The sequence below is a fragment of the Sesamum indicum genome, linkage group LG2 (assembly GCF_000512975.1).
Source record: "Sesamum indicum cultivar Zhongzhi No. 13 linkage group LG2, S_indicum_v1.0, whole genome shotgun sequence".
NCBI classification, from domain to species: domain Eukaryota; kingdom Viridiplantae; phylum Streptophyta; class Magnoliopsida; order Lamiales; family Pedaliaceae; genus Sesamum; species Sesamum indicum.
The window spans coordinates 18379409-18392501 of NC_026146.1; the positions used below are offsets into that span (position 1 = coordinate 18379409).

The following is a 13093-nucleotide window of genomic DNA, read 5'->3' on the forward strand; positions in this document are numbered from 1 at the left end:
TTTGCTTTAGGATATAATAATCAAATAAACACACTGACACTGACACGGCCCATATCAATATCCTAATTCTCCATATTGATTTCTCCAATTAAAATAAAGTTCCAATAATACAGTTTGTGTGTGCTAATTAAAAAGGTGCAAAGGAGCAAGAACGACAGGTCGAGTAGAAGACTTTGGGCAACGTCAATGTATGCCGTATCGTATGCGTATGATTTCCTTCACACTCTCAGTTTTTATACCCGAAACTGCCTTGGGCTTAGCCATGAATTTTAGCATGACATCCACCAGCGAAAAATACATAATCACTACATCCCTCTAGCTGGAACAAAGCAATTACAGAAGGAAGCAAACTTTTGAATGACCAGCAACTGCAACTACGTTAACTGGTAATCTCATCATTTTCCATATGGGAAAGTACGCCCTGATATGATGAAATGTGAGGAGCAGAAGAGGATGCTGTGTCTGACTCCGCACTTTCAAGCTCAGCCTGCCAGAATTATACATCAGTAGGAACAGATTACGAAGCTATAGGCATGAGATTTCCGTCACTATGAAGCTTTGATTACCTTGGCTTGACGATACTTTTCAAGAATGCGATGATATTGCTGACGTGCATCAGGAGATTCAACCATAGACAGCACCCTAGAGACAGCTTCATCAATAGCTGCATCCACTTTCTGCTTCCTGAACACCTTAAGGATGTCTTCGTCCTCACTTTCATCGATAGATTCTGAGTCATGTCGAAATCCTCGCAAACCAACTCCTCGTCTGCGCCACCTTAGTATAACCTTGTCCAGTATGCCAACTGCCCAGCAAACCTTACTATTCTTCCTCACCTGATAGCCCCTCACATGAGCCTGAATGACGAGAACAAGATATGAGTCTCATCTTCTGCCTTAACTGGTTTGTTCAACTTTAGTATTTAAATCCAATTAAAAAAGAAACCCAGACTTAAAGTTTAAATCAGTCTAAAGCAAGGTTCATGTTGCTGTCCATGCTCGTGTTAGAAAAACACACCTTATTTCAGGAAAGCAATGTACCAGCGGCAAATAGATAGCATGATTTAAGGTGCATTTTCTTTTTCATCAGTTACATAAGACATAGGTCGTACAAAAGAAATGCACATCCATCCACCGATTTTATCAGAGTTTTCTAGATTACTTGATAAGAGCCTTTTTTCTCCTTTGGTTTACCTAATAGATTTCTGGTTTGTGATCTCTCACATTTAGATTTCTTTACCTGGAAAATCATCTGACTCCTTAGTTTTTTGTCTAAAATCTTATCCTTGCGTCCAAACATATTGGTTATTCTGCTTATTAATGTCCTTATAAGACGGTAGACATAGAGAAGACGCTTTTTATGAGAAAACAACAAGGCTAGGTCAGAAAATGCGCCAGTTAATCAGTGGCATTATAGCCATCAAGTTTTCTCTTGATCACAAGGCAGAATGACATACCTGTATCTTTACAACTTTCTGGCGGAATGCAAGGAAGTCCTTCCTACCTTTCCAGCCTCTATATTTCTTCTGAATAGATAAAGCAGCTGAGTTATAGTCACGTACATTGCGGAACGCCAACTTTGAAGCCTCTGAAATCCTCCGAATGTTGTGTGCTAATATGCAGTATTCATCTCTAACAGCATCACCAATGGCAACTGCAGCTTCTCTCTGCTGCCTCTTCCGAAATGAATGAGCACGAAAGGCAGACTGTATACGTGCAGCAGCCTGAGCAGAATTCCGAACCGCAGCCAGTGTATGCTTAAGAAAAACCTGATCCTCATTGGAAGAGGAGCTTTCCTTTGATAAACTATTCACTGTTCTTTCTGCTTCGACGGCAGCAGATCCTTTAGATAGTTCACTTTCCTCCAGTGTGAGGGATGACAGGTGACTAGTTAGCGCAACTTCTGAAAGATAACCAGCAAGTCCCATATGGCCCCAGGTAGCAGCAATTGCTGCTGCTGTCTTACCAGTAGGGTCCTGTGAATTGGGATCTGTAACTGCTCCAGCTGATGCACCCGATGCTATCAGAGCAGCAACCATCTTTTCCCTGTCACAAAATAGCATTTGAAGTTGATATGTTCTGGCAAAATACATGAGTTTATCAGTGAACGGCTTTACCTATGGTGATACTAACAGGGAGCTGCAGATATTGGGTCCACTGTTTGGGAACTCAGGGAAGAAATTGAAGATAAAGATGGTGTTATAAAGCTGGTTGATCAGGGCAATATCAACAACTCTGCTGAATGTCCATCAGTTTCTGCTATATGTTTCTTCAGGTCCATGATTCTCAGAAATTCAAGAAAAGAACAAAAAAATGTAATCTTTGTGATTTCACACGAGTCCGCTTCAAATTTTATTGTTGTTTTGCAAAACTATAAAATAACAGTTTAACTGGACTTGGATGCAAGTACTAAAAGAGGCTTGAAGTAATTAGAAGCTGCGACTAGATTTCATTTTACCTTTTCCAACGGGAGGGTTTTGGATAAAACACAATCATGGAATGCCCACAGCTAAACACCCTCCCCTCATTCTCTTCCTAGACCATCAATGTGTAGCTAATGACTAAAAAACACTTCTACAGAATTAAGCTCGCCCAATACAACAAAAGAAACATGCTTCCAGGAATTAGAAAGAAAGCACTAGCAGGGTTTGCCGCTATAGATCAATGTCACTGTTATGTATAGCACTGTGGAGCCTTCTAGGGGCTGCGCCAAGCAACTTCATGTAATATGTTAAAAAGTATAATTATTCATTTGTTTTCCTGTAGTAGTCCAGTACCACTTGTAATAGGAAAGAAGTTGACTAAGAAGTTTGCAAAATTCAGAACTTCAGGTTGGAGACAAGGAATGTTATTTCCCCCTATATTTCAACCGAGTACAATCATATCAGCTTCTTTCGGAGATTGATTAGCCATCTAGTTACAATGTCTATTCCATCTGGGTCTTCCTTAGGCGCTTTTTTTACCGACTCAGTGAAATTGGCCATTGCAAGGTTGTTGACCAAATTCCCCAATCTTATTGCTTTTGTGCAGCCCACAAACTCATAGAAAAGTGAAAAATGAAGAAGTAGACAAGCTGATCACTGTTATATTCTATGGTAACATGTTAATGCAATGGGATAGAATTGCACACATTGATTAGCCTGTTCGTGATACCACGGCTTTCTGTTGAAGGAGATTAATGGCGTAGAACAATCAATTGCTCAAGATAGCAAATAAATTTAGTTGATAACATCTTCAAACTAGAAGATGCCAAACATCATACTGCAAGATACCACATGGAAATGAAATGTCCGAAGGAAGTTTCTGGAAAACAAAAATAAATATACCTCCCAAATCGTGCGGCCCAGTGAAGTGCAGTCCACCCATTAATGTCGCGGAAATTAATGCTTACTCCAGAATTCAGAACTGGTTTCAACGCCCATTCCAACCCCAATCCAGCGGCCATGTGTATGATACCTTGTTCTTTCTTTGATAAAGAGCAGCCTCTGAGGTTGTTCTTCTGTAATTTGCATGAAAGCCACACTTCCAACTTGTCCTTCAGAAGTTCTTGGAGAAGCCAATCAAGAGTGCTTGATGATGTTGAAGTGCCAACTAAAAGTGAATCAATGATTTGGCTCCATGAGTCCTCAGACATCCTTGATTTCCCCAACAAATTAATTCTTGATCTAGAGACATCTCCTTTTGGCAGGAGATCAGATAGTAGCATTTGCACAAATCTGACAAGCAACAAGAGTTCCTCGGAACTCTTATTAACCTCTGTTTTAGGTAGATTACTGTGTGTACAAACATTAGGCTTAGCACGATATTCAAACTCCCTAACTTCACTACAAGATTCCTGATTCCCAGAAGTGATGCAAATATTGACTTTTCCCTGAAAGTGAGGTGGAGAATGGCAGCAGAGGACACCTTCCTGAATAATCTGAACTGGAACTTCAGAGTCACCAATCATACAAGCCCATGCACACTCTGATGGATCAGAGAGGAAAGACCCAATAATGATGATCTGCAAGTTGAATTCAAACCTTGAATTTCTACATTTGGAAGTCAATATGAAACTAAAGAAACTCGAACAAATTTAACAATGAATTTGTTAATATTTGGTTGTGCTAACATAAGCAAAACAACGTACTTTTCTATTGTCTACTCCGAGCAAAAGGACATAAATCATGACAATTGTATCTATACAGGTCCACAGGATAAGCATAATCAAATCCTCGCTAATCTCAGCCAAGAATTTGCCAAGAAAACCCAAGATTTTAAATCCCAGGCAGGGACGATCAACATATAAAATTATGAAATATCTGCTACTAAATTTTATGACATATACCTTTGCACCCTCGGATGAATAACACCAATCTGGAGATATCTCACGGATAGTGAACTTCTGCTTTTGGGCACAGGTCAAACTTATGTTACTTTCAAGAGAAGTTCCCGAACCATCTTGGTCAAATAATGATGAATAGTAGTGTTGAGTGGTCCCATACGCATGTGGTACAGAAGAATATGCATGGTATTTCTGAGAATCTACATGTTGTAGACTTGAAAGAACTGCCAGAGTAAGATGGTTATCAGAGTTCTTGTCAAATCAAAGATTCGAAAAGTTATAAATGAAAAATAGCTAATAAGAAATCTTACTAGCATACTCTGCCCCAAGTTTTGTTTGCAACTCAAGATTTGGCAACTTCTGGGAGCTGTATAGCACCTCATTCCAAATGTCAACTTCTACTGCTGGGAGTTGATGACGTTGTTGAACTCCGTCACCTTTAAAGTCATGCCCCATGAGCACCCCCCATGCCGCTTTTGGTTTCGCTCCTAATTCTGTTAACACATCAAGTATTTGACATGAAAACAGGGAAAAAAAAAAAAGGAGCTCATTAATGGTATACCTGATTGTTCTGGAAGAAGATCTGGAACATTTGGTGTCTGACCAGATAATTCATAATCACATAGCACGTCTTCTAAATCATTTGAATCCTCATTCTCGACATAGAACGTCTTCATTTCTTCCACCTCCTCATCATTTAAACTCAGTTGCTGTTCAATTCTTCGCAATGCCCGACTTAAATCCGGCACTGATGAACTACTGACCTCATCAGTTCTCTCTATAATATCGAAATGATTTGGCACAGGATCCTTCATTTGACTAGAGCTAATCTCCACGGAGCTGGGACTTGATTGATTATGATTCAATTCATAAGATTCACCAATGTCAAAAGAAGAGTCTGGTTGTTGTGTTGGTAAAGAGTTATGACTAGGATTGACGGCAGATGAACAAAATGTTGAAAACTGAGACGTTGATCCAGCATTCTGCTTTCCCTGTAATACACGATTAAATTGCAGGAAAGCTCATGAAGTCATGGAATACTATACAAACAGACAAAGCCTATATATAAAGGATTGATTCGTTTGCATATACTGATTGCAATGAAATTTAGCTTGGACCACAAGTTGGTGAAACAGAAAACCTTTGTCTAAGAGATATTAAGGTAAGAACTTCAACATGAATGACAAGACTTTTGTTCCATCCAGGAAGTCAGTGCTACCTCTAGTCAGAGCCTTCAATATCTGATCAGCAGAATAATGAACGAGAAAACATATGCAAATGGGCAGTCAAAGTGATTGTGATCTGAATGATAGAAGGACAACATTATTATAACTGTAGTTAAAATATATCTGCTTTGCCCAAATTGAACTCAAGAATACTTACTGCGCCAATATCTCTGTAGTGAACAAGAACGATGTGCTCGTATTTCCTGGTACAACAAAAAATTTATTTAGAAGATAAAGGAAGAGGGGAGAGTGATTGAAACAGGTAAAATAATAGTTAAAAATTTAAAATTAACTTCAAGCCAATAGTCTATCTTGAAATAAGTCAGAACTGGACGCTTATATACAGCTGTATCCATAAGTTATTATCTTCTATTTTTAAGCAGTTTTAAATTTAAAGATATACAAAACCATGTAAACTTCAATGCTACACTGTAACATATATTTGAGTTACTGCTCAACCAAGAGCTAAGGCAAATACCGATATCAACTAAATCTACAAACTTACGGATCCAACATCCAATAGCTGCGCCTTTGAAAGTTAGAATTCTCCTCCCCATGGGCATAATAACAGTTTAGGGCTTCTACATTCCCAACCTAGTAATAAGAAGAATGTCAGGAAAAAGTTTCACATAAACTAGCATCCCATCCAGTAAATTCCATGGTTAACCATGTCTGCTTGCATAATGAATACGGGAAGATGACATGTTAAACATCAAACTTGAGATGCTGTTCTTCATTCAACAGCCAAAAAGACCTTGTAGGTTGGTTCCTCTTTAGATGATTGTTCTATGGATTACATAACAGTAAAAGTACATTAACACTTTTAAATCAATGCATGATTGTTGTGAACCAAATCGAGCTGGTGCAGACTAGTGATGGTATTTTTGAACATTTAATGTGCATATATTACGCACCAGAAATACCAAATCCAGAGGTTATGCTTTGATAAATTAGATTTCCAGATAAATTCTTACCAACATCAACAAATAGAGATGAGGAGGCCTTTCACAGAATGGTGATGGAAGAAGTTCGAAGGAAGATTAAGAATAAGAACAAGAACAAGAAACAGAAAACAAATGCAATAAGTTAAGTGAACCCAACAATCAGAATATCACCAACAACCTTAAGCCGTTCATGTGCTTCAGCAATAGTTCTCTGATCCCTCCTTCTACGCCACCTATGACCATCTTTGCGAAAAAATCTTAGTACTTGCTTGTTGAACAGATACAAAGATCCACCTGTTAAGCAATGGTTTGCTGAGATGGAAGATAACCGATGACCATTGGGACCATACAGGGGGGTTCCTCCCTGGTCCGATATATGTCAAATCCTTGAACACAGATCATATGAAGCACTCAATAAAAGAAAGAGAAGAAGCTAATATCAACATTACTAGGTGGTTTTTGAGGGATTTGGTGGGTGAGCTGGTGCTCCTCATAATTCTGTAAGATGAGAAACACTTCAACTGGCTTGAGCCACCGAGTTTGAGCTTCCCGAACAAGATGATTGATATCATATCCTGAAGAAAATTTGCATATAACAGAAGCAGTTGGATGAGTGAAGACAACATCATGGAATAATTAAGGCATTGTTTTGGATCTTAGATTCGATTGAGGAAACTTGTGAGAGAAATCAATTTCTATTGTTTTGTTTTAGAGGAAACTGCCAAGAAAATAATTGGACATATATGATGAACCAACATCCTAGCTAATCTTTCTAAGGTAATTTCATTGTTTTCATGATAACCAACTGCCCTGAACACTTTTATGCTACACAAATTGATGCTTCTTCTTTTGCTAGAAGGAAAAAATGAGATGAAAACCAGTTTCTAATAAGTATAATCTTTCATTTTATTTTTCTATACTAAACACGGTAAATTCAAAAGGTAAAAGAATGTATGACGAAGCACAAAACATATCCTAACTATCCAGCTGTAACAAAGTCTTGTGTTTTTCCAGGGAATCTTAACACCATTAAATCTGAAAGCGAGGCAAACAGCAGCGCTGAGCTGTATTACCTCAATCAAAACAAAAAGCAGCCCTGAGCTGGATTACCTCATTCAAAACAACAAGCAGCCGGAGCTGTATTACCTCATTCAAACAAACAAGCTACCTATTAAGATTGAGTAGACCTCAGGGGAAGCTTAAAACTTTTGAGATTATTATTCATCGGTAAATGCAGGGAACCTCGCATGATTAATTAGGAAATTAAACTCATAAATATGATTTAAGAAATGAAAATGGTAGAAGTAAGAGCTAGTTTGGGAAATTTAAAAAAAAAATAAAAATAAAGAGGAAGAAATGATGTGAACCTGATTGCATCATGGGAGCGCAGGGGCGGAGCAGTGAGCAGGAAAACTCGAGAGCGAAAGAATGGTGGTAGGGAAAACAGTAGTTAAGCAGCAGCGTGAGTGATGATGGGTAGGGAGGAGAAGATGGATGGATCTGAGGACGAGCAGAGCAGAGCAGAGTAGAGAAGAGTAGACAGCACACACATAGGCACAGCAGGTGCAGTGATCAAAACTCAAAAGTGAAATAGGCATAGCAGAGGTATAGCGTTGACTCACACTCAACCTCAACCCCTATTCATTTGGTTCATACTCAAAACTAATTTGTGGTCAATTATGCTTTCTAATTACATTACAACAACAATCTCATCTCACTTTGAAATAACTTTAATGTACGTCCTCCAATCTTCTTTTTTAATTCTTATAAATAAATAAATCAAGGATACAAAAGCCAAAGCAAAAGAAAATATTATAAATCTTTTAAGTTTTAAGATAATTAAACCATAAAATGAAAATTATAAATAGAATTGAAGATGTATTAATTACTGGATTTAGATCCAGGCTCTACCGCCCATGCACCCAATCTTAATTAATTATTAATTATAGAAGAAGATGAAAGAGTGGGTGGAGAGGAACAATTCATCATTACCCCTTCACCTTCACGTGCTTTCATATATGTTTGTGTAATGTAAAGAGGCGAGCATCTAAGTAACTTGATCCCCTCCCTCCCGCCCCACTCTCCATATCTCTTTTTAATTTCATCAATCCCACAACTACCTTCCTCCTACTTATATAATCCCCCTCTTCATCATCCCCGCATAATATTAATTCATTTCAACATATTTACGATCATGTCGGATTGGGGCCCCGTGTTTGTGAGTGTCTTACTCTTCGTATTGCTCAGGACTGCTTTGCTTTTCCAGCTGCCGGGGCACCGCCGTTGGGTGGAATTCGGGAATTTCCACACCAGTGGGGCTGCCGTCATGGTTCATGCTTTGTTTTTCTTTGCTCTCATTTGTGTTTTCATGATAGCAATTAGAGTTCATTTGTACCTTGGCTGAATCTTACAGTCTTTTCCTTAATTACGTAATCAATCATGGAATATTATTTGTTTCTTCTACTGCGCTACGTACGTACTGCACTCACTATGATCATACAATACCCTATCATGATCACCTAACGTCTGATTTAATTAATTATTTTAAGACCATGTATGATTTATATATTTTCTTCTTCATTGAAAGGCCATCAATCCATTTATAATTACAATATATATATATATATATATATATATATTCCTTAGACTATTCATTGCTCATTGTTAATTCTTAATTAATTCATCTGTTCCACAAAAGAAAAACTAATGCTAAATCTAATTCAACAAGTGTAAGATAAAATTTTCAATTTGTTGGGTTTTTATCCCATCCGAATCAGCCCATAATTACAAACACTAATGAACCATTATGAAAATTAAAAAATTAGTGGATTACAAAAACCCTTAAATAATTACATACCAATATTATAATAAATTTTTAATAATATAAAAAATGGATTACAAATCTAATAATATTAATATAAAATAAACCATGGAGCCAGATGTGGGAGAAGTTCACAGCCACTTAAGCCTGCAACAACACACGGTTGCCATATCCAACTCAAAGCCACAAAGGCCCCAACTATGCAAGTCACCAAAAGCTTCAACCGCTCAAGCCACAAAGGCTTCAAACACCCCACAAAAATTAGCCTTCGTCACAAAGACTCCAAACCACAAAAGTTTTTCATGGAGAACACTGTTTGGAGAAAGGGTGAGAATATTTTGTTTTGTTATCTGTTAGATTGATTATCATAATCATGGAGGAATATGTATTTATAGTGCGACAACATTAATGGCGGTGAATGATTAGGGCTGTGGAAGAAGAAAATTGAGGAAAGATGACAGAGAGAGAGAGAGAGAGAAGAAGAAGAAGAGTGAAAAGATGGGTTACTGCAGTAGATTAGGGAAATAAGAAGCCAAAAGGAGCGGGTCGGGTAAATGGGCTTGGGCAAATGGAGTGGGTTGAGTGAAGAGAGTGGGCCAAAGATGGTTGGACAATCATCCAAATGTATGTGGGCTTGGGCCTACAGTTTTGGTCTTGGGCCAAAAATAATTTCCAACATAATGGAGACTACTGCAGTAAAACATTTCGATGATCAGTTTGACTACTCTAATAGACGTGTATGTATATATATATATGCACGGGGGATTACGTATTTCTAGAAGATTATTGATGGATTGAAAATCAATCAATTCATTGATTTGGTGTGCATTCAGTAGTAGTACTGTAGTGAGATATATAGATGGCAAATCAAGGAACTAATTAAGAAGTTGGAATGCCTGAAAAAAATTCACTTTTATTAAACGTTCTGATCCCTACACACACCATGCACGCATCTGCGATGTCTAACCCTAACCCTAGTGATAGCAGATATGGACAAGCAACGGAGGATAAGGCTAGTGAGGATGGTGAATAGGCGGGAGATGAGGAACTTCACTCCATATTTGATTTCAAACAGTTCCTGGGGTTAGTGAAGCATGTCTTTGAACATGGGGACGCTGAAGCGTTTCAATTTTAGATCGTCTGCGAACTAAGTGGGAAGCCCGATCTCCAAGAATGATGAGCACATACTTGTGGACTTGGAGGTTGATGCAGCTGACCCCCAACAACCATATATGGCGGCCATGCAGGGTAATACCCCTACTTCTGTGAGGGTTTCTAGCCCTAAACCTCTGACAGTGGAAAGGGAAGGTCTGATGCGCTTACTCCGGCTATACATGATGGCAACAAGACAGTGGGTGGGTTGCTGACCCAAGAAATCTTTATTGACAACATATTATTACAAGAAATGAGGGACCGATTTGCCAAGGGGTTTCACAACTCTTTCAGAAGACGCTAAAGTACATTCCCCATTTGTGCAAAAAGGGGAAGTGAAGGTGCATCCAACGATTGAGATGGTGCGATTTGGATGAAAAAGATGGAGTACAACGGTGGTGGATTACTTTCTTGGATGCAAGCCATACTTCCCCCAACTTAATGCATATGTCTGATCTATTTAGGTAGATATCACAGAGGTGTCCACCACTTTCAACGGGTTTTAATTTTTCCAGTTCAAGACGGTAGGTGCTATGGAACAAATCATAGAGGGTTGTCCGTAGCTGTTCCAAGGTCAACCAATAGTCTTACGATGATGGGAACCGGGACTGTCTCTTAGGAAACATTGTCATATACATGTTGCAATATGGATCAAGCTCAAACATCTACTAGTGGAGCTGTGGACAGATGATGGACTTAGCATTGTGGAGAGTGTGGTGGGTAATCCATTGTACCTGGATGCTATTACACACATGTGTGCTCGAATAGATTATGAAAGAGTATGCGTCATGCTGGAGTATGATGCAAAATTGCTGAAATATTTGGTGGTAATGATACCAAATATTGACAAGGGACAACCAACTCCATGCAAAGTGGGATGTGGAATATGAATTGATTCCTAGCAAGTGCCTCAAATGTAAATCATCCGGGCACTCCCAAGTTAACTGCCCCTTAACCAAGGGACAAGGGAAACCCCTGTTAATGTCTATGTTGTAAAGAAAGCGCATGAGTTTCATTCAACAAGGAATGACCAAAGGAATAGTAACATACGGGTGACATAGATGACTCAAGTCAGAGCCATGTTGTAGTAGCCACTTAGGTAACCATTGTGCTCGTGGGGGCGGACAACCTGAATCATATACCGAACCCACTTATGTACTCCCTACACTTGGAGAAAGGGAAAGATATAGTGCTATACAATCATTTTCAACCTCTGCTGTTGGACGGAGAGTTGGGGGAGTCATCCAAGGGCCCTAATGAAAGCAACCCTAAGGAGGATATGTCGAGATTCCAGCCGCTACTTGGAATGTTAGAGTTCTGAATCGCAAGACCCATCAAATTGCGGTGGCAGAGCTCGTGAAGGAGTTTCGGATGAAGTTCTGTGGTTTACTAGAAACGAGAGTAGCTAACACTAATTTCCACCGTGTGCAGGCTGCTACATTGAATTGGGAATGGTTCACTAAGGTGGGAAACATTTAGGTTGTTGTGGATTCAAATGATGTTCTTATCGAAATTTTTATGGTGCATCGACAACTCATCCAGTGCCAAGTGATGGCCCTACAAATTAATTCCACATGTTTGATAAGGGTCACCTATGGGGATAATGAAGCAGGAGCGCAAAGGGATTCATGGCATAACATTTTGCAGATTGCCAAGGGCATTGATCAAACCCCATGGGTGCTCATAGGTGATTTTAATATAGTGCTAAATTAAAGTGAAATCAGATGAGATCATATAACGTCCACCTCAGTCATGAGTGAATTTCATGAATGTGTTATAGCAGCAGGCTTTACCACCCTACCCATGAGAGGTTGTTTGTATACATGGTTTAATCAAAGTGAAGCACCACGTGGACTGTGGAAGAGACTGGATAGGGTCATGGCCAATGAGACTTGGTTGAGCAAGTGGAGGAGAGCTACTATATCAGCTCGAACCCAAGAACTTCTAACCATTCACCGCTCATCTTGCAAGGGGAACAAGTATTGCATGGGCTAACCATTTTTCGATTTGATAACTACTCGGCGAAGCACCCTGAATTCTTATAAGAGGTGGGGCAAATATGACAACATAACATTCATGGTGCAATTATGTACGGGGTGGTAAAGAAGCTACAATTGCTAAAACGAACATTTCGAGCTTTGCGTAAGAAGAAGAGGGATCTTACCCAAAACATTCAAATGGCTGCAAAGTTGCTTGCCAAAGCGCATGAGCTAACACTTGTTGGAAGGTCTATGTAGATGCGGTGGGCCCGGAGCAAGCTATGCTTAAGCAATGTGCTAAACTACGTTGGCTAAAACATGGGGATCAATGCTCTAGGATTTTTTTTTTCAGGAGGGTACAATAGAAAAAAAACATGCAAAGGGTCTTTCATATTACAATTCCCCAAGGTGACCTCGTTACTGACAACATTGGGGGTGCAAGAGGAATTTGTGAACTTCTTTCAGACATTGCTAGGTGTTGAGGCTACGTATAGATATTAACCTACAGTACCTCGCACCCTGGGTTCAACATAGACTTACCATTGATGAGGCTGATGAACTAGTGAGGTAGATACAGAGGAGAGAGGTGTACGATGCCTTATTAAGTATTTCGGATGACAAAGCTCTAGGACTGGATGGATACTCAAC

General features: G+C 39.2%; 2 protein-coding genes across 3 annotated transcripts; one reads left to right on the plus strand and one right to left on the minus strand.

The window, feature by feature from the left end:
• On the minus strand, positions 53-8153 carry LOC105156714 (calmodulin-binding transcription activator 4-like). Of its 2 annotated transcripts, XM_011072936.2 has the most exons (12): positions 7861-8153; positions 6943-7068; positions 6672-6787; positions 6055-6143; positions 5707-5752; positions 4886-5315; positions 4635-4817; positions 4327-4547; positions 3326-4002; positions 1457-2045; positions 567-857; positions 53-487 (listed from the first exon to the last, which is right to left on the minus strand). In XM_011072936.2, exons 1-12 carry the CDS (start codon positions 7871-7873, stop codon positions 380-382), a joined length of 2889 nt encoding a protein of 962 aa, XP_011071238.1. In that variant the 5' UTR covers positions 7874-8153; the 3' UTR covers positions 53-379. The 2 variants fall into 2 exon arrangements, with proteins under 2 accessions (XP_011071238.1, XP_020554514.1); XM_020698855.1 differs by lacking the exons at positions 6672-6787; positions 6943-7068; positions 7861-8153 and adding an exon at positions 5543-5625 and having other exon boundaries at positions 6055-6145.
• LOC105156716 lies at positions 8449-8948 on the plus strand. The gene has a single exon (XM_011072937.2). It carries the CDS (start codon positions 8688-8690, stop codon positions 8895-8897), a length of 210 nt encoding a protein of 69 aa, XP_011071239.1. The 5' UTR covers positions 8449-8687; the 3' UTR covers positions 8898-8948.

Bases quoted from the DNA above. Each gene is read 5' to 3' on its own strand.
- LOC105156714 (XM_011072936.2), bottom strand. The intron at 4,003-4,326 runs GTATATGTCATA...TTCAACTTGCAG, and splicing joins ATTCATCCGAGGGTGCAAAG to ATCATCATTATTGGGTCTTT. The intron at 2,046-3,325 runs GTATATTTATTT...ATTTTGTGACAG, and splicing joins TGGGCCGCACGATTTGGGAG to GGAAAAGATGGTTGCTGCTC.
- LOC105156716 (XM_011072937.2), top strand. From the start codon at position 8,688: ATGTCGGATTGGGGCCCCGTGTTTGTGAGTGTCTTACTCTTCGTATTG.